The sequence below is a fragment of the Dicentrarchus labrax genome, unplaced genomic scaffold (genome assembly GCF_905237075.1).
Source record: "Dicentrarchus labrax unplaced genomic scaffold, dlabrax2021, whole genome shotgun sequence".
In the NCBI taxonomy this organism is placed as follows: domain Eukaryota; kingdom Metazoa; phylum Chordata; class Actinopteri; family Moronidae; genus Dicentrarchus; species Dicentrarchus labrax.
In genome coordinates, this window is record NW_026136720.1 from 1,253,418 (window position 1) to 1,275,000 (window position 21,583).

Sequence of the window (21,583 nt, forward strand, 5' to 3'; positions counted from 1 at the left end):
GGATGTTTAGGTACAATATCATACAGATATTCAGCGAGTACGATTGGAAAGCTCATTAAAGAGTAAACTTCATATCCAAATATGTTGATTTGTTTTGTTGAGGTAACTGTTGATGAAGAACTGTGGACGCAAACATTCAGTAACTATACATTAGATTTTCTCAGGATGTAACTTTACTAACTCTCATATTTTATGTGAAACAATAGATAATAAAAATAGTTTTCCCAGCATATACGACATGTTTTTACTTTAAAAATATATTTTGATAAAATCTTTCAACCATTACCAAAAGGTTCTGACAGTATTTTTGGGCCTAAAAATGTTTTTCCATTTTTATGAAAATGTGTCAAATTTGTATGATTTTAATGATTTAAAAAGAAAAGTCTTGTATTTGTACTGTGCTGGTTAGACTGGAATAGTTAGATTACACTAGATAAGATCTGAATGATCTGTGGGGATGGATTGGATGTTGGTTTACATATATTTTAATGTAGTTTGAGTGTCATTTAAAATGACTGCTATACTGCCCCCCCGTGTGGTGTTTCAGAGAAGTGAAGCCTCTGTTCACTGGTCCCAGTTGTCTCTGAAGTCTTCTGTAGGTTTATTTCAAATATACATTATTGGAGAACCAACTCACACAGTGCAGATTTTATTAAATGTTAGTAAACTGTTTCTTCAGTAAAACTGTCAGTATAATGAGTAAACTGTAGTTGAAGTGTTAAACTGTGATGGTTGTACTCAACTATTTTAACTATGCAAGCAGCAAATCTGGAACCTGAATGTTTTCACATGAAAAATCTAAATGATAATTAAAAATCTTAATTATTAAAGTAAGGAGTAACTAAAGTTGTCAGATAAATAAGTAGAAAGTGTTGTGAAGAGTAAATACTTAAAGTACAAAACTCCACTCAAAAATCATTGAATTTATTGACACTTTATTTATCAGCCATATTATTAAACTGATGAGCAGCTGCACTGTAAATAGAATAAGATAGTTTTATTTATTATTCTAAATTAATCAATTTAATTAAGTTACTATTATTACTATTGTCACTGCTCATTGTCCGCCATCGTTATTGTCGTAGTTGTCATCGTCTTCTTCATGTTCATCATCATAAGTCACTACTATTCTGTTTGTCTGTCTGTCTCTCTCTCTCTCTCTCTCTCTCTCTCTCTCTCTCCCACCCACCCACCTAGAGCCGAAGGGTCTGTCGGCGGTTTCTGCCTCTTAAAAGGCAATTTTTCCTTGCCCTTGTCTCCATGGTCTTGCTCGTGGTGGGAACTGTTGGGTCTCTGAGAGAGAACTGTATGAAATGTTACACACACAAGCAATATGACTTTATGTACAATGTTCCTAAATGTGGTTGCAATCCAATTCAGCATTAAAGAATTATGACCCATTAAGTTCATCATAGACAATACAGACCTCTGACTTCCATCTACAGCATTGACCTCTGTCCTGTATCTACAGCATTGACCTCTGTCCTGTCCTCTGTGACTTTAGTATTATTGTTAAATGGACTCAGGTTTTTATTAACTGTTGTTTGACAATCATGACACTTTCATTCATTGCTGCTTGCAGCTTTAATCTAACTTTAATTTAACCTTGAAACTATATTTGTGAGGGTTTTTTAAAGTGTTCAGTAGGAACCAATGGGCTTGGAGCTGAGAGCCTCAGATAGTAATTAGAGACATACAAACATGTTGTTGGTTTAAGTCTGAACACGAAATTTGACAAAAATAAATATGAATAATTCAGAATTAAAAACAACTTTATCCTTTAAGAACGTTCTGATGTGGTTTCGAGGAGACAACTGAAACTTAATTAACTGTAATTAAAGATGAATCCAGAGATGTAAATGTGTTTATTAGTGATTTTTGTGTTACAACCAGAACTAAAATCTGAGTTAAAAGATATATAAACAGCACCAGTGCTTCAAATATAAACTCTACATTTCAGCTGTATCAGGTACATTTATTTGTGTTTTCTTTAACAGAGACGAAGGTGGTTTCTACACAGGAGTCCAGCTCTGGTAAACAAACACATCATTCACAGATTTGGCACAGAAAGTTTATTTTAAAAACAAGAATCATCCCAAAGTTGCAGCGGGATTCAGGTTCACATTATCTACACTCTAACATTCAACCTTTAGTAGGACATGGCTTGAATTCTCCACATGAACTGTTATTAAAAACAATATCAGAGGCTACATTGCAAGTTAAGGCAGCAATTAGACTTATAGTTATTGATTTTGTTTATTTTTGTGTTTTTACAGATGATGTTCTGAATTCTGGCACTTTGTTCATCTTAAAAACTCTGTGACTTTTAATAATAATTGTTTTTTAAAAATCTGGCAGTTGAGATATGAATGAAAATGGCAGAAAACACACAAACTATAGAGCAGTGACGTGAGCAGAGCTGCAGGTTCCAGATGTTTTTCCAACATAAATTCACATTTTAAAGCTTTCTTTAAAGGTTTAATATGTAACTTTCAGAAGAACGTTAACAGCGCCACCAGTGGCCGTTGGGTGAACTGCAGTCAGCATCGTAGCCGGATGCCCCTCCCTCACATCGCTCTTGGCTAGTAGAAAGCTATCGTTAGCTTTGTGCTGTTCCATCATTTATTGTTGGCTAAAATCAACAGTTTGTCAGAATCCAGAAGTTAGTATTATGGATGGGGAAGCAGTCTTTTGTTTACAAATCAAACAAGTGTTTTGCATCTGTTACCACGCTGACCGGCTTTTCTCCATAGCAACAGCAGCTGAGGCTCATGGGTAGTGAAGTAGGAAAAAGACGCCAGGAACTAGCAGCAGCTCCTCCCAACTCCTGTATGAACACCTTTAACCTGAACTACGTCCACAGACCGGTGTGTGTTAGTCTTATGTGGATCCTTATGTGTACACACACACACACACACACACACACATTCACACAATACAAATCTACATCTCACTTATGTTACAGCATGTTGTCGTTTCTCCAGCCTGCCGACCTCTATGTGACCTCTGCGTCAAACGCTTCGTCCTCAGAGGTCTAAGTTCAAGTCTACTGTTTCTGTTGACTATTGTGACGTCTCTATGGTAACCAGGTCGCGGCGGGGTCAGAGTTCAGATGCTGACGGCTGCTGCAGTCGTCTATCTGCTCCTGAGAGCTGTCTCCTCTCATCGCCGGCCCCTAGTGGGAAATCTATGTGAGTGCAGGTTTCTTCTTTACTCCCTGATTGGCTTCAGCATCAGGTTCCTGTCCTCTGATTGGCCAGCCAGCAAGGCACCTCGCCACACCTGGAAACAGGAACACTGGATCAGCACGTCTCATGTTTTATTTGATCCACTGGATTTTTGGTTTGAATTTCTCAGTTAAACTTTTCTCCGTCTTTTTTCTTATAAATATAATCAGCTAAGAAAAACTACTCCGATCCATTACTTCATATAAAACTAGAAATACTACGGTCTAAAAATACTCTATTATCTACTATCTATCTACTACTCTATACTCATTACAAGCAGGAGTCCTGTTTTTGTCTCTGGAGTCTGGTTGGCTGCAGCGACACCTAGTGGCAGTCAATTGTGTCCGTGTGTCCGTTACCTCTCTCTCAGTGTCGGCTGGCTGCTCAGGAAGCTCAGCTGCTGCTCCAGACGACAGACTCTGAAGGCCAGATAGCAGGACGACAGGACTAACAGGAAGACACTGAGAGGCAGACAGGTAGAGAGGCAGACAGGTAGAGAGACAGACAGGTAGAGAGACAGTGAAATTACACTCAAAAGTAAATCACCAATCACACATCCACCAGAGTCACAGGGACATTTTGTTCTTGGTGGGAAACTGTCGCAGGTCAATAAACTGTGGTAACATCAAATATCAACTGAGGAGTAAAACAAATATTGATTGTATCAGTGAGTAAACTGACTTATTTTATAGATATTTCATATTAAAAACTGTACAAACCAGTAACTGCAGGAAGTTTGTGTAAAACCAGAGATTTGGATGAATTCTGAGCAGATTATTTCCTGTTTAGGGAACTTTTATACAATTATCTGTCTGTATTATGTACATTTATCATTTTAAACAATCATACAGACTTAATAGCTTTAAGTTAATTATTTTGATATCTTTTTTGAGGAAATCAATTATTTAGAGAAAAGACTAAAAATAAAAATAATATGTTGTAAATTGTTGAAGTTATTAAAAATGGTTAATTACATTTTTAAAGAGAAATAAAAACACTCACCGTGCATAAAAGGGTTAATAATATCTGTGATTGTTGGTGTGTTTTTATCTGTTTACCTGATATATTACCTTTAATTTTATTCTTTAATGCAAACAAAAAACTTCATCCTACTATCTGCAGAGAGAAACCACTGAAGGAGGAAAGTGAGGAAAGATTAATATATTTATATTATATTTAATTTGTGTGAATCAGTCCTTTAAAGTGAGGCTGCAGTGCTGCTCATACATCAACCAGCAGGTGGCAGCACAGTCCAACTATAAAATATATTTCAGTTCTGAAAAATACAGAAAACTGAACACACCACAGACTTAATAAAACTGATATTACTGATGTTAACATTAATTATTGTCATATAATAAATGTTATATTTACTGCAGACTCAAACACTGTGCTCTCAGTATTCTGATGGTTTTTATTTTTTAGGGGCTTGTTGCTTTTATTTTGATAGGACAACTGGAGATGGACAGGAAATGTATTTTAGGTATTTCTACAGAACCCCAGAACACAAAATACTCAGGAAACTCCATATTTTAATCAGTTGGGTGTATATTTCTCTATATTTCTGTATATTCTGTATATTTCTGTATATATTTCTGTACATTTCTGTGTATATTTCTGTTTATTTCTGTATATTTCCGTATATTTCTGTATATTTCTGTGTGTATTTCTGTGTGTATTTCTGTATATTTCTGTGTATTTCTGTATATATATCTGTATATTTCTGTGTGTATTTCTGTATATTTCTGTGTATTTGTGTATATATTTCTGTGTATATTTCTGTGTATATTTCTGTGTATTCTGTGTATATTTCTGTATATATTTCTGTATATATTTCTGTATATTACTGTGTATTTCTGTGTATATTTCTGTGTATATTTCTGTATATTTCTGTGTATTTCTGTAAATTTCTGTGTATTTCTGTATATTTCTGTGTATATTTCTGTGTATATTTCTGTGTATATTTCTGTGTATATTTCTGTATATTACTGTGTATTTCTGTGTATATTTCTGTGTATTTCTGTGTATATATTTCTGTGTATATTTCTGTGTATATTTCTGTATATTTCTGTGTATATTTCTGTGTATTTCTGTGTATATTTCTGTATATTTCTGTGTATATTTTCTGTGTATATTTCTGTGTGTATTTCTGTGTGTTTCTGTGTATATTACTGTGTATATTTCTGTGTATTCTCTGTGTTTGTGTTCGGACTCTGTGGGACTCACAGCAGGATGAAGAGTTTCAGCAGCTGGTACTCCATGTGACCCAGTTCAGGTACTGGTTCTGTGAGCAGGATCTTCTCTGTTTCCAAGCTGCTGTCTGCACACAGAAGGAAACGCGGCTCACTCTGCGTGTTCAGCATCATGTGACTGTTGACTGACAGGTGGGTGGGCCTACCGGTGAGCGTGTGCGTGCTGAAGGGCGTGTCCGCGGTGAGGCCGGGGGAGGAGTTTCCCAGCAGGTCTGGTAGGGACGAGGAGACGGCGGGGAGTGACGGCTTCCTCCTCCACTTTAACACCTCCGGAAACTCGTCCTGACGGAGAGACGGAGGCAGAAAAAAGCTCCAATCAAAGTTTCTGAAGCAGAAATAATAAAACTTTAAAGTGTCTGCGAGCGGAGAGAAATACTGAACTCAGCTGATGATGATAAGAAAAACACAGAATAAGATAATTGAAATCAGCTCCTCGTAATATTTAACACTTCTCTGAGTCGACTCATATTTCAGACTGAACCTGAAGGCAGCACGGGGAAAATGCCGCTTATCCAGGGACCCTGAAGGTCTCACAGAGGGTCATCGAACAACATCTCTGGTATTCCACTAAGCCTGTTTCACTGACCGCTGACTCATATCTGAAACAACCGCACTGAGGAGGACACTGCTGTCCTGAGCAGGCAGTTAGGGAGCGACTGTCTGTCTGTCTGTCTGTCTGTCTGTCTGTCTGTCTGTCTCTGAGGTTCACTGGGAGGCTGCTGAGCCCCGTTCAGTTGCTCACACTAACGGCAGCTACATCAGCAGTTAGTGGAGGACGTCAGACGGAAAACCTGACAATATTCTCTCCATAAGATCTGATCCAGTTTCACCCAAATCTCTGATAAAGTTGTGTTTGTACAGTAATCAGTGAGCTCCACTAGCTAACTAATGAATCTTCGCTCTGTGTGGCTAAAAGTTAAAGATTGATTGACGGGTGAATGTCAGGATATTATTGGTTGAAATCAGTTAGTTCATGCTGACGTAAACACACATCACATTATGTTTTGATATAGAAAATACAAAGAAATTATTTTTTTTCTAATTTTTTGACACACATTGTTTAACAGGGGTTCAATATGTGATCTTAAAGGGTTAAAATGACATTTTGTTACCATGGACAGAGAGCTGGGCTCCTCCAGGTACTGCTTCAGACTCAGACTCTTCCCGTTCACCTAGAAACAGTCAGAGGAAGAAACAGGACTTACTGACGTCTGTTAAATATGACTGTTTATAATAAGACTGAATCAGAAGAGTGACGGTCCACAAACCTGCAGGTGAGTGCAGATCCTCCTGAGGACGTCGTAGACGCTGTCTCTGGACAGCAGGGACACAAACACATACTGCAGAGAGACAGACAGGCAGGTTATAGAGCGGGCCAGTACACTCGCTCAGGCTGTTTGTGTGATAATGTCTCTGCTGCGGTACCTTCTGTCCGGTATCCATGGTGATAGCCAGGCCGTTTGGCACCAGGCCGGCCGTCTTGTGTTTCTTCACCAGCCGAACTGATACCACCGGGATACAGACCTGCAGGTTCAGAGGATGGGGGGGGTGAAAGTATGAGCAGCTGGAGAGGACATAATTCATTCAGGCCCTCACACACATATACATTAATATCATCGTCTTATTTTTATTCTTACACCGATTTTTATTCTCATATCTGCATATTTTCAGTCACACATTCATTTGCTTTCTAGAGTTACGTGTTGTTATGAACACGTTAGGAATTGTTAAAATGTGATATTTCTTAAAGGGAGTTTGGTGCAGGGAGCTTTTAGTTGGATTCAAACTGTTAATATGGATCGTTGTTAACATTTTATCTCCACTACAGAAACATGCTGTCAGACCTTATTTGTCTCACTGAATTTACATTTGATGGTTGAGGTGTAATGTATGGAAGCCCTGAAAGGCCTAATGTTTCTGATTTTGTTTAATGTGAGAAAAACATTGATCATTTTCAGTATTTTAAAAAGTAGAGTAGTTTTAATACCCATTTCAACCACAAAGTCGAAGTGAAGTGTTCGTGCTCTTTTGTGTGTGAAGTAATGAAGAAAAATGAAATGTTTTTCCGACTGACTCGACTCGTGAGGATGGACTGACACTCACCTTGATGTCTTTACCAAACAGGTTTGCGTAGAAACACAGCCAGTTCCTGGAGATGTAGAGACGTCCCTGCAGCAGGATGTCTCTCAACAATGCACACGAATACACTACAGAAGAAGAGCAGGGAGACAGACCAATGAACCAGCACACAGTCCATCTGAGCTAACCCCAGGTCAACCTGTGTACAGACTGCGTGAGGACAGGTGAGGGACGGTGCCGCTGTCCTGTCAATTATTACCTTTCATCAGGATCTCCTCTTTAGGGACAGTCTGGAACAGTTTGTGATACTGAGAGTTGTACTTGCTGACAGTCTATGGAGGAACAGAGTTAATCACAGATTAATTCATTCTGCTGATATTTGAGATCAATCTAATAATTGATTTTAATATCATAGTTGCAGAGAGAGCGTTGCTGCTCTTACGGATGGCTGTCTCAGTATTTTTATAAGGGAATTAAAGACCTATATTTTTATTCTGTCTTTTAATTTAGACTAATGTTATATTTATGTTAGTTTTTAGGTTTTAATAATTATTTTTACATTATCGGTCTTATTTTGATAGGGCAAGTGACAATAGACAGGAAACAGGGGAGACAGGAAGACAAAATGATACAAAGAAATGTAGTTTTGTTGAATGTTTTGGTATAAATTGTTAAATAGGGGAACAATATGACTGAGGGTGTGATCTTAAAGGGCTAAAATGACATGTTTCATTTCACCTGGACCCTAAGACTTGGATCAAATGCACATTGTGAGTCTCACAGCCTGATAAAGTCAAGTTTTACTAAATATTTAAATATTAGTAATATTTGTAAGCTTTATACACTTTCACTCAGTTTTTATCAACAGGTATAATTACAGACTGACTTTAATAAAAGATCTGAATCCATCATCAGCTGCAAACTAAACCACCACTTTCTGGAATATTCTGCCCAGGCATTGTTGTGGTTCCTGATATGTGGGTCAGGAGTTACACCTGTGTGTCTTTATTCTCTGAGACGGTGACTTCCTGCCTTCCTGTTCCTGTCTGAAACAACAAACACTGAAACAACAGAAAGCAGCAGCTCCACGTCTGAAGCTCCTGAAGCTCCTGAAGCTCCTGAAGCCGCTCTGAACATTCATAAAGACGCTGATCAATGTGTCTGAAATCTGCAGTAAATCCGTCGCTCAGTGTGATCTTTAATTGAATCTGTGGACTCAGATGTGTGACGGTAAACTTTCTGTCCGCACAAACACACGCACACACGCACACACACACACACACACACACACACACCCCCTGACCGTGTTCCCATGGAGACGAGACAGACGCCGGAAACTTCTGCAGAGACTAAAAAAAAGATTTGAAAGGACTCCCGCTGGCCCATCGTCATCTCTGGACTTCTGAAAACAACTACAATGTGTATGTGTGTGTGTGTGTGTGTGTGTGTGTGAGAGAGAGAGAGAGAGAGACATGTCGTCACTTTTAGGTCAGTCCCTATGGTGTCGCAGAGTGAAGGACTTACTGATCCTCTGTAACACTTCTTCACGTCTTCGTAGGACAGGTCGTCGATGAGCTGCAGCCTGCAGGAAACAACACATCTGATCAGACCAGACACAAACTACAGTTTCAGCAGAAAGTGTAACTGTTTGCTCCCTCTCAGCTAATTTAAAAACTGCATCAGAGACCTGCAAAGCACAGTGATTAACAGACTGAGCTAACAGAGAGTCACTAGAACCACATTCATGCTGTTTTTAAAAGTTTCAGTGTGCTATCTGTTTGTAGCTAAGCTAGCAGCTGTGTTGTATACATTTGAAAATGAGCACAGCAGTTTCACAGACTCCCACTCAGAGCGGGAGGTGGGCCGACTTCCTCTGATTAGATGAAGTTACCTCTGTTTTTATTGAAATGTCCCAGACTGTCCACTCACAGGGTTCAGGATGATTTACAATTTCAATTCACAAAATGTTGATTTTTGTGAATATTTAAGACCATTTAAAAATGTTCCTGTTTTAGCATTAGCATCAGGGACACTGGAAGTCAGTCAGAGTTGGGTTGCTGAGAGAAAGTCTATATAATAACATCATACTAAAACTTAAATGTCTGACATTTATGGTTCTGCATTAATTTGAATGGCAAGATTTGACAATTTGTAGCCTACTTAATAGTTATTGACAATTTACACAAATGTTATAATTTTTTTAGCAAATTAAACGGATACTGACATTAATACTAGTGTGTACATGTAAATCCCAATGAAAAAGGAGAAAATCTACATAAGTTTAACATTTTTATGAACAAATTGTTTCACTATACCAAGTTTTAGGGAGTGCTGCAGCCCCCTCAGCACTCCTACTTCCAGCGCCTAATGGTTAGCATTAGCTTATAGTAGCTAGCTACAGCGGATTAAATCTGTTAGCTTAGTGAATAAAGCTCAAGAGTTTATCTATTAATCATTTGTAAATTTACTATCCATGTTTACAATTGGAAGAACTCAGTACATAAGTACAATCAGTACTTCAAAGTCAGTCTCTATGCAGATGATTCTATGCCTCAGACTTTCTAATGATCCTGTCTTAATCATAGTCAAAAAATAAAACTCAGTCTGTTAGCATGATATCATATATGTAGTCATTAGTGAATATTTAGGACCCTTTAAAATGGTTCCTGTTTTAGCATTAGCATTAGCTACAGCAGATGGAATGTGTTAGTTTAGTGAATAAAGCTCAAGAGTTTATCTTTGAGTTATCTGTAAATTTAATATTCATGTTTACAGTTGGAGGAGCTCAGTACATAAATACATAAATAACATCAGTGGAATCAATACTTCAAAGTCAATTTCTATGCATATGATAAAGTCTTATATGCCTGAGACTCATCTTCAGTCTGCCTTTGATGCTTTCCAATTATCTTGAATGTGTGTGTGTGAAAATTTTGCATAGGAGAGAAAAAACCTTGTATTTCAGTATTACAGTATTTTGAAGAAGTAGAAAAATAAAGGCAAGAACTGGGGATTTATTATGCAACATGTTTCTGCAAACCACTTCCTCAAAGAGATGTTTGGCCACACTGTGTGGTTGATCTTCATAGAAGGCAGAAGTGATGCAGCAAAATGTCACCACAGTATAAAAATATTCAAATGCAGTGTGGGAAGTCATATGAAGCATTTTCTGGAGGGTTTATGAGAACGTAGTGTTCTTTAGTAAAGGCTAACATCAACATGCTAACATTTAAAGCAACCAATGCCACACTGCACAGCCAAGACACAGCCAGCTGGAACACCCCAGCTTCTGTTAGCTATAGTTAGCTAGCTGGATCCTGCTGCCTTGCATCGTTCTTGGCTAGTAGAAATCAAACATCATTTATTGTTGGCTAAAATCAACACCATTTGTCAGAATACATAACAATAGTGAGTAAGCAACCTAAGGTTAGCCAGCTAGATCAGCCCCGGGAGTCTGGATGAAACTAGCAGAGAGTATTTTGCTACGTTAGCTAGCTTGCAATTTGTCCGTGTTAGCAACCAAGCTAACGTTATCCAGCTAACAGCACAATCAGACAATATGTTCCACTAGCTTTGCAGTAATGTTGTGGACTCTGTGTTGGACTCTGTGTTGGACTCTGTGTTGGACTCTGTGTTGGACTCTGTGTTGTGGACTCTGTGTTGGACTCTGTGTTGTGGACTCTGTGTTGTGGACTCTGTGTTGGACTCTGTGTTGTGGACTCTGTGTTGGACTCTGTGTTGTGGACTCTGTGTTGTGGACTCTGTGTTGGACTCTGTGTTGGACTCTGTGTTGTGGACTCTGTGTTGTGGTCTCTGTGTTGGACTCTGTGTTGTGGTCTCTGTGTTGGACTCTGTGTTGGACTCTGTGTTGTGGACTTTGTGTTGTGGACTCTGTGTTGTGGACTCTGTGTTGGACTCTGTGTTGTGGACTCTGTGTTGGACTCTGTGTTGTGGACTCTGTGTTGTGGACTCTGTGTTGGACTCTGTGTTGGACTCTGTGTTGTGGACTCTGTGTTGTGGACTCTGTGTTGTGGACTCTGTGTTGGACTCTGTGTTGTGGACTCTGTGTTGTGGACTCTGTGTTGGACTCTGTGTTGTGGACTCTGTGTTGGACTCTGTGTTGTGGACTCTGTGTTGTGGACTCTGTGTTGGACTCTGTGTTGGACTCTGTGTTGTGGACTCTGTGTTGTGGACTCTGTGTTGTGGACTCTGTGTTGGACTCTGTGTTGTGGACTCTGTGTTGGACTCTGTGTTGTGGACTCTGTGTTGTGGACTCTGTGTTGGACTCTGTGTTGGACTCTGTGTTGTGGACTCTGTGTTGGACTCTGTGTTGTGGACTCTGTGTTGGACTCTGTGTTGTGGTGGGTGTTGGTCGTTTGTAGCCGTTAGCAGACTCCATTTATAAACTAATGTTAGCTAGTGTTGCCCACTGTTGGTACTGTAGGGAAGCGGAGAGAGAAGGCACTCGCTTATCTAAATGAATTCATTCTGAATTGTTCAATCTCAACTAATTGCTGAGCTGCTGAAATGTTGCAGATAATCTATAAACTCTGTAGGCGGACTATCCAAATAAAGTGGAGCCAAATGAGGTTCCCCACAGTGGCTCTTTAGGTGTAGCTATCATGCAAAAGGTTTAATCAGACCGTTATCAGGAGCCACGTGGGGGTGAGGATGTAAATGTGACCACAGATCTGATATGTTTCCTAACAAACACGTCAGACTTTCATCCTGTGAGCAGATATCTATAACCAGCCGACTCACTCAATAACTCTAACAGACTATTTGTATATATGTGTTAATACATGACTGGAGGGCCCCAAATTCTATGATTTCAGCTTCAACTGTGAATATAACTGAATAACGCTGAGTGGGTTCTGCCTATAAAATACAACCCTGAGATATTTTAAACTGTAGAAAGTAATTATTTAAATATGTTTTGTATAAGTGGTCATCCCCAGTAACAGTGAGAGCGACACTGAGGGGCAACTGCTGGAAACACTGACCAACTCAAGGAGTTCTTATTAAAAAATGTCTTAAAAATTTGTAAAATTTGTAAAAAAAATTGTAAAAATTGTAAACACATGAACAGGATTTACTGGAGGCCGTCGGTCGGTGTACTTTGTGGTCAACTGATATTTGTTTTGAAATGAGGAAACCAAAATTTCCATTTTTAAAAATGTGAATAAAACAAAAAAAACAAATGACCCACACTCTGTTTTTTGTTCTCCTATTTATTAACACCTCTTTTCCGGATTTTGGTTCTCTCATTTCAAAACTGCAAAAATATCCACAGCACAAAAGCCACAGAGGACACTGACCCCAGTCGTGTTAATCCACCTGCTGCTCAAACTGCTCTGAGGTGTTCAGTCTGTTTCTTTAATAAAGCCTGTTTTTACTGACACACACACACCATGTCATGGTTAATGTAAATGGAGTCAGGACAGGAGGAGGCAAATCAGCACCATGTTCATGCAAACAGAAAAACAACTGACAAACACTGAACACACCAGGATTAGCAGCTCTTATTTTCATTACTAATTCACCATTTTTACCATCAACTGTTTAGATCTTGGTGCTTTTTAACTCTAGATTTTACGACGGAGTATTAAGGACATACTAAGAGAAAAAAATATTATTATTTTGGGGGAAATTACGAGAATAAAGTCGTAACATTACGAGAATAAAGTCGTAACATTACAAGAATTAAGTCGTAAAATTATGAGAATAAAGTTGTAACATTACCAGAATAAAGTCATAATATTATGAGAATAAAGTCGTAACATTACAAGAATTAAGTCGTAACATTATGAGAATAAAGTTGTAACATTACCAGAATAAAGTAGTAATTTTATCAGGACTGTCAACCTGCTGGCTCAGCCAGCAAAACTGTTTAACGATGAAATGATGAATAAGATATCTTACCTGTTGACTGTACGGTACGACTGAGAAAAACAGCAGCTGCTGGGTTCAGGCTGAGGCTGCTGATTGGTTGAGCTGCTCACGTCAGATCTTGATAACTCTATCGAAGCTTTTTTCTCATTAAAACGACTCTTGTTCTCGTAATATTACGACTTTATTCTCGTAACATTACAACTTTATTCTCATAATTTCCAAAAAAATAAAATAAATTTTTTTCTTAGTCTGGCCCTAATACTCCGTCGTAAGATTTGATTTTAGTCATCAGACGTCTGGAGTTATCAGAGAAACAAGCTGGGCAAACGTTAGCATGTTAGAATATCAGTGTGTTTAGTGGTTTTAATCAGCGGGTCTGTTTGTGTTGGAGAGGAGGAGACCTCTGTGGATCATTGGGCTCCCGGTAGAAACCTCCTGAACCATGAACACTGAAGGAATCCTAACCAGGAGAAGCTGACTGCAATGACACCAATGGTGGTGAAGACAACAACTCCCATGATCCCACGCTGCTTCACCACCTCATCACACTACCAATTTTTTTATCATTTTAATGTGTCGTAGTGGCAGAAATTACACCGTTTATTTTTACCATACACTTCCTGTTGTTACTTTTAAATGCTCTCATGTGCTTTCAGTTTATTTTTTAACAATAGTTTTAAAGCTTGTATTAGCTCTGTTCAGTCACAAACTGACTGTGTTTGACAGGCTTAGTCTATAAAATGTCTGAAAATAGTCAAACACAGCCATTACGAGATAGCACGTTTAAAATCAAATGAAGCAGAGAGAACCAGCGAGTCCTCACAGTTGAGACGCTGCAATCAGAAGATGAAAATATAATTGTACTGGAAATGTTAAATTTACATTGTTAGTAGTCAATTAATTTTTATTATTAAATTATTTCTTAAAAAGTAGGAACCCTGTTATTGGTAAGCTTGTTTTGTTCTGTATCTGTTGGGTTTTGTGAATTTAAAGGCATTTACATACTTGAGATACAAGAGGGACCCTAATTAAAGCTGCAAATCAAAATTCAACGCTATGCCACAGACACAACAAATAACTTGATAATGATATTTTTCATTGTGAACATCTTCAGAGTGTACTGACCAGTTCTCTAGGAGGAGTTCGTTAATCCAACTTATATTCAACCAATATCAATTTCAGGCTTAAATGAACAAGTTCAATTCAATTCAATGACTGTTATTAGACAGATTGTTTGTTCTATGTTATATTGTTTGTTTTTAATTAACATTTTTTTTGTTGGGGGGGCTGTAGGTGTGACTAATAACATCTCTGGGGTGTTTCCCAAGCCCTTTTACACAATGCATGCTGGGAAAGGCCAAACGTGGCTATAAGTTTGGCTCAATCGTTTATTTTTTAAAATGTGGGAAGAAACCGAAGCTACTCGGGGAAAACCCACGCCAACACAGTGAGCACTCTGTACTCCTCACAGCAAAAGGGGGTCAAAGGCTGGAATTGAACCGTCACCTGATAGCTGCAAGGCCACAGTGTTACACTGAGGCACCTGTGTGGCGCTATGATACCTGATGTCCTGTGTCGCGATCCACCAGACAATTCTTCTCTTACTGAGATTTTTTTTTTCATTATAGTTAAATGTGGGCGAACCAAAGCCTCTCAGAGTAAACCCAGTGTCATCCCAGTTAGCGTCCGGTCAAAAACCACCAAAGATTACTCTTTGAGCCCGAAGCAAGCAGCGAACGGCTTGGCCACGGTCTTGAAGAGACGTGAGAAGAGTCTGTTCACGCCGGTCTTCTTCTGCGGCTTCACCAGATGCTTCGTTAGTGCCTCAGTTATGCATCTGTAAACAGATGCATCCCGGGACAGCAGGCACATCTTCAAGATCTCTGCATCGCCTGTCAGCTTGCACAACTCCTTGTGCACTGCCTTGGCGACCTTCTTGATGTGCTGGCCACTTGGCTTAACAGCAAACTCGGAACCTGTGATCTGTTCCAGGAACGTCTCCGCCAGTGACCTGCTGACTGCCTCAATGTCACTGCAAGTCACATGAATGTCCAGATGTATCGGACTTTTCAAAATTTTACGAACCAGTGCAATGACCATAAGCCTGCATCTGGTATCGTCCCACTGATGGGCTGCTGGTGCTGCAGTCTCAACCGCAGCTTCATGACTGACCGGTGACTTGGTAGATTGAATGGAGGTGGAAGGTAGTTTGGCTACAAGGGTGTCACCAGTCTTAGCTCCCACCTGTGACTTCTTGACGGACCTAACAGGGGTGGAAGGTGATTCTACTTCAACCGCCAGGGTGTCACCAGTCTTAGCTCCCACCGGTGATATCTTGACGGACCTAACGGGGGTGGAAGGTGATTCTACTTCAACCACCAGGGTGTCACCAGTCTTAGCTACCACCAGTGACTTGACTGACCGAACGGGGGTGGAAGGTGGTTTTGCTTCAAGGGTGTCACCAGTCTTAGCTCCCACCGGTGACTTCTTGACGGACCTAACAGGGGTGGAAGGTGATTCTACTTCAACCACCAGGGTGTCACCAGTCTTAGCCCCCACAGGTGACTTGATGGACCGAATGGGGGTGGAAGGTGGTTTTGTTTCAACCTCCACAGGTGTCACGCAGCAACTTCCTACAGGTGTCACGCAGCCACTTCCTATGACTGAGGGGGTCTCAGTAGGCGATGTCTGACAGACCACTTCCCTGATCTTTTTCAAGACAAGACTTACGTGGTCCTTCTTCCGTTGGTGGCGGATCAGCTGCAGGTTAAGCCATCGCCTTATCTGCCCCATAAAGGTTTCCACTTCACCCTGTATTTGAAGGCGGAAGTCCACCGTGGGAGCCTCTGGCTGTAGGTGTTCAAAAACTAAATCGCCGAGCTCTATGGCGGCTGTGTTGTCCTGATCGCTGCCAACAGAATTGATTATTTCGTCAGGGGTCTCGTCTGTTCTCATCTTCCTTAGATCCTCTTCAGTCGATGAGATGATGCTCCTAACTACATCATCAGCCTCCTCCATCAGCTGGCTCAGAGAAGACTGTTCTTCTGGGACGCATTTATATTTACGCCTCAGTTTTGCCATGAGGCCGAGTAGTGACCCCATGGCAAAACGCTGAGCATAAAAATCCTTAAGTTTGGCTGCCACTGTTTTCCAGTGGGATGTTTTTTCAGGTATTGCCAGAGAGTCAGGCAGTGAAACTTCTGAATTGAGTTTCAACTCCTCAATTATCTCAACGACAATTGCAGAAGCCACCTCAGCCATGTCGTAGGAGGATTCCAACTCGAACATGTCGCCATCTTTCTCTGAAACCTGGACGAAGTAATCAATTGGTTTGATTATCTTGGCCCTTTCTTGTACAATGATTTTTATGGCTTCTGTGACTTTGTCCACAAAGCTCTTCGGAGACTCTGTTTCGGTCTCATCAAGAGAAGGAACAACCGTTCCAACCAGCATTGGGTCCTCCACTGGCAAGTTGTCCAGTGTTATCTGGCTTTCCGCTGCCTCCGTTGTCAGGCTTTGCTGACCTTTCTTTACGGCACATTTCTTCAAGATTTTGGCCACATGTCGGACCATGGTCTTTAGTCTCTCGGTGAAGGAAGGTGAGATGAGAGGTCTGCTCCCCTCATCACCTCCACTACTCTCAGAGCTTTTGGAGACCATATTGACTCTGTCTGTGACCTCTGTAATCACAGCGTCCGTTAGCTTCTCCGTGCTTCGGGAACTGATGTCTGGGACACCGGTGGCCTCCGATAAGGCCAGAGAAATAAAGTCCCCCAGGCAACCACGGACGTCGTCTTCAGATACACTTCTCTTCTGTGATCTGGCTGATCCAGGAGAGCTTTTGTAGGATTTGGGAGTGTCTCTCCCCTTCAGTTGCTTCTCTCTAAACACCCCATATATGTGGATGAATATCGTTTTCACGATATCCACGCAAATGTCAGTTATAATCTCTTCGGCCTCCTTTTCGAGGGACCCGGATTTCAGAAGCGACCACTCTATGGTTGTCAGCTTCTCCAGGCACTGGCGGATGTGCGTGCGAAGACTCTCAGTTGTATTTGTTTATGTCCTTAAATACAAAGTCCTGAAGAATCTTTCTGTGTTTGTCGTTGTGTTCAAAGTGAGTCTGAACTGATGTTGGATTTAGATCCTATTTATGCATTTTCAGACGGAATGTTCGCCTTTGTATCAAAAGAACATTCGATTGGCTTTTATCTTTGAATGACATCACAACATTCCGATGACATCACAGAAAAACAGTAAAGGAATAAAAAAACAAAAGATTCCGACAATAAAAATATTTAAAAATAAACAAACTTCGCTAAAACTATGGAGAGAATTTTGTTCTTTTATTATTCAATCAAACAGAATAGATTTAAAACCAAAAAAGAGCAGCACAGCACAAGGGAGAAGTGGGTGTAATGTGGAAGATGTAGCCAGGTCAAACCAACCAATAGAAACTCTTCTCTCATCCACCAGCGTAGGCCCCGCCCATCAAGTGCAGTTGAATTCGCAAACAAAACTTTAGAACTCGCAAGCAAAGAGGACTGATTTGCAAACAAAACTTTAGAACTCGCAAGCAAAGAGGACTGATTTATAAGCAAAAATATGTTCTCTCATATTTTTTTTCAATTGCAACCTGTTCTGTTTCGATCTCAAAAAAAACATTTTTTGATTGCCACTTACTCTTTTTTGCTCTCTAATCTCTTTTTTGGTTTCAAATCTATTCTATTTGATTGAATAATAAAGGAACAAAATTCTCTCCAGCATTGGGTGGGACATCGCACTCCACGCAACTCGGGGCATGCTGCGGCGGCGTCACGTGCTGTCGTAACACGTGCGGACCACGACACGAAAATCTCACGTAAATCAGCTCAAAACCACCACGCAGCGCTTACTTCCTGTTGCCAGTAGGTGGCGCTATCACTATGTCTGAATATTGTCATGTAGACGTGTTCAGGGCGGGATTCTTATCAAACGTGAAGTTTTGTTGAGATCAGATAATGTACACTGAAGTTGTGAGGATGTGTTCAGGCTAGGACTGTTACAGAATATGTGAAGTTTAGTCGAGATTAGACATTGTACACTGAAGTTGAGTACTATCTGTTTATGGTGAATGGTTGAAATTCAACGCCACAGGCACGCCGTTTGACGGAATGTCGTAAAAAGCACAACTTTTAATCATGAATGTCTTTAGATTGCGCTGATTAAATTTGAAGTTGATCCGATAAATTCCCTAGGAGGAGTTCGTTCAAATACAACGCAAAAAGTTTGCCGAAAGTGAAAATCTAAATCAAAATGGCCGACTTCCTGTGGGGTTTGGGGTATTGGTCCAAGAGGCTTTTTTGTACGTCCCGGCATGTTACACGTGCCTACCGAGTTTCATACATATCGGTGAAACGTGGCACCGGGGCTGCTTTTTTCTTATCCTATAGGGGGCGCTACAAACACGACAAACATGATTTTTGGTATGTGAGCTTCAGGCACCACTCTACAGGTGCCCTGTGAATTTCATTTTCATAACTATTACGGTCTCCGCACAGTGATTTACCATGCCACCAGAGCGCCACCTAGTGGCGGATTGTTGACACATTTTTTAGCAAGCTTCAGGGAGCCCTGGGCAAGAATTGCACCAATTTTCATTTTAATCACAAATTTTTGAATGTGCGACAAACGATGCAGAAGTTATAAGCCTAAACGCATTTTTGATGATAGTAGCGCTACCTAGTGGCCTACCCGAAAGCGACACATAGAATATCCCCATTTTTACCAGGCCTGACAACTTTGCCAAATAAAATTGAGTTTTCGTATATGTTCAGGGGGGCAAAAATGCAGTCAAAGGGGGCTAAAAATAATAATAGGTAAGAAGAAGAAATCGAGCAAAAACAATAGGGACCTCCAGCGGTCGCTGGCTTGGTCCCTAATTAAAGCTGCAAGCAGCGTTGGGCGGGACCTCGCCATCAACTTACGTCAGGGCCTGCATGGCGGTCGCTGTCCACTGTTTAGATCTTGGTGCTTTTTAACTCTAGATTTGAACCGGATGAAGGATTTTAGTCATCGGACGTCTGGATCTTAAGTTATCAGAGAAACAAGCTGAGCTAACGTTAGCAGCAGCTCGGCTCGCAGCCCCTCCGGGACGTCCTTTGTCTGTCCAACAGCGTGGGAGAAGCAGTGATTGTTAAGGTGGAACTGCTTTATTCAGTGTGTTTAAGGTGGAACTGCTTTATTCAGTGTGTTTAAGGTGGAACTGCTTTATTCAGTGTGTTTAAGGTGGAACTGCTTTATTCAGTGTGTTTAGTGGTTTTAATCAGCGGGTCTGTTTGTGTTGGAGAGGAGGAGACCTCTGTGGATCATTGGGCTCCCGGTAGAAACCTCCTGAACCATGAACACTGAAGGAATCCTAACCGGGAGAAGCTGACTGCAATGACGCCAATGGTGGTGAAGACAACAACTCCCATGATCCCACGCTGCTTCAACCTCATCACACTTCATATTTTGTCATTATTCTGATGTGAGAGACCCCCTAGTGGCAGGAATTACATATCATATGTTTAATTTAGTGTCGGTGTCTGAAATTGAAACCTCCCTCCCTGCACTGAATATGATTTATCTTTATCTTTTTTATGTATTTTTTTAAACTGCAACATTAAAACTAAAGTAGTGAAAATTCCCATCAGCCACTGGTGTTTGTTAGAGGACTCAGTGTGTGAAAGGAGTGATTGTGTGCAACAGCACACACACACACACACACACACACGCTGATAAAAGAACTAATTATGCAAACAGTTTGAGGCTGAATGGAGAAACTGGAGCAGAGAAAGAGGCCTGAACTGACACTGAACATTCACACATTATTTTCTAAAATGCAGCCCTCCCAGTGGAAGCATTCAGATCATTTCCTAATGTTAAAGTACAAACACTACGCTGTTAAAACTATTACAGCTGTATGTTAGTATAATCAGTGCAAAGCTGGTGGTTGTTTTCTACCAGCTGGAACATATTGAGATATTGTGGTTTTAGTCAGCTAGCTCCATCCAGACTCCAGGCCGATCTGACTGGCTAGCTGTTCTAACGTTATTCAGCGTGGCTGTCTAACCTTCGCTTGTTATCACTAGTAAAATACTTTCTGAGTGGATATGTGATCACATATCCAGCTGGGGAAGCTAACGTGATCCATGATACTAACTTATGTATTCTGACAAACGGTTGTCCGGCTGGCTGTGTCTGCCGTTGGTTGCTTCGTGGTGTTGGCTGATTTATAAATGACAGTTGGATACAGAAGCTTTAGAAAGGTTCACATGGTGGGTAGATGGTTTGGTTTTTTAGTATTTTTAGACTCAGAATATTTCAATGTGATTGGCTTCAGCCCCTCATCCAATATGAGATCAGATTTAAACATATTACTGATATTAGCTTTTTTAATCCTGCTAACCTTATTTCTTCATTCTGTCTTTGTTCCTTCCTCCAATGACTCCTGAGCATTTTTTAGTTTGACAGTAACATTTATATCCTATAATAAAGTATTCAGAACCTTTAAAAGATTAATGAATGTTTTATAGACTGTTTTCTACGTAAGATGATTGTTTCATTTATTGCCATCACAGTCATTTCAGACACTTTCAGCTCAATTTGTTGCACAATTCCCCCAAAAATGTGAATTTAGACTTAAATGTGTTAAGATTGTGACGGTTCCATTGGAAGGAATTAAAATTGATGCACAATGTCAGCGCTGTAAATCCTGCGGCGTCCCCGGCTGTTAGCGCGCGGCCGTTTGTGGGCTGTAAGGGAACGTTAGCTTCCTGTCAGCAGCTGTGAGCGAAGGCTTTACACCAGATACACACCTCCTTCCCATCAGCCCCTCTGTCTCGCTCTGAGCTCTGCTGCCTGGAAACGTGAGCCGAGTGCACGTGCTGCACACACACACACACACACACACTCACACTCACTCACACACACACACACACACACACACTCTCACACACACACAAACACACACACACACACACACACACACACACACACACAGATTCTGCAGCTTGTTTTGTACGTGACAGGAATAACAGAGAGTGAGAGAGACACTGAGGCTTTCCCTCTCTGTGTATTGTCTGTTCTGCACGTCTCCTCAGCTTTCATCTA

At 40.5% G+C, this 21,583-nt stretch overlaps 2 protein-coding genes and 1 long non-coding RNA gene across 5 annotated transcripts in view; all 3 read right to left on the bottom strand.

Annotated features, from left to right (window-relative positions):
- Positions 1-21,583, bottom strand: part of LOC127352507 (uncharacterized) — a 100,411-nt gene that overhangs the window by 15,102 nt on the left and 63,726 nt on the right. The window lies entirely within an intron of this gene.
- The window catches only part of LOC127352460 (GRAM domain-containing protein 2A), a 28,201-nt gene continuing 8,466 nt past the window's right edge, over positions 1,849-21,583 (bottom strand). For 2 of the 3 annotated variants that reach the window (XM_051380875.1, XM_051380873.1), the window contains exons 3-11: positions 9,083-9,140; positions 7,818-7,890; positions 7,583-7,686; positions 6,905-7,003; positions 6,748-6,819; positions 6,592-6,651; positions 5,454-5,761; positions 3,587-3,688; positions 1,849-3,282 (exon numbers count right to left, since the gene is read on the bottom strand). In XM_051380875.1, the coding sequence (XP_051236835.1) occupies positions 3,234-3,282; positions 3,587-3,688; positions 5,454-5,761; positions 6,592-6,651; positions 6,748-6,819; positions 6,905-7,003; positions 7,583-7,686; positions 7,818-7,890; positions 9,083-9,140 (925 nt within the window). In that variant the 3' untranslated portion in view covers positions 1,849-3,233. The remainder of the gene's footprint in view (positions 3,283-3,586; positions 3,689-5,453; positions 5,762-6,591; positions 6,652-6,747; positions 6,820-6,904; positions 7,004-7,582; positions 7,687-7,817; positions 7,891-9,082; positions 9,141-21,583) is intronic. The other variant, XM_051380874.1, reaches the window with a different exon arrangement.
- LOC127352445 (uncharacterized) overlaps positions 11,448-21,583 on the bottom strand; it is a 10,448-nt gene continuing 312 nt past the window's right edge. The window contains exons 1-2 of the mRNA XM_051380824.1: positions 15,776-21,583; positions 11,448-15,694 (exon numbers count right to left, since the gene is read on the bottom strand). The exon at positions 15,776-21,583 is cut by the window's right edge and continues 312 nt beyond it. Of these exons, the coding sequence (XP_051236784.1) occupies positions 15,158-15,694; positions 15,776-17,110 (1,872 nt within the window). The 5' untranslated portion in view covers positions 17,111-21,583 and the 3' untranslated portion in view covers positions 11,448-15,157. The remainder of the gene's footprint in view (positions 15,695-15,775) is intronic.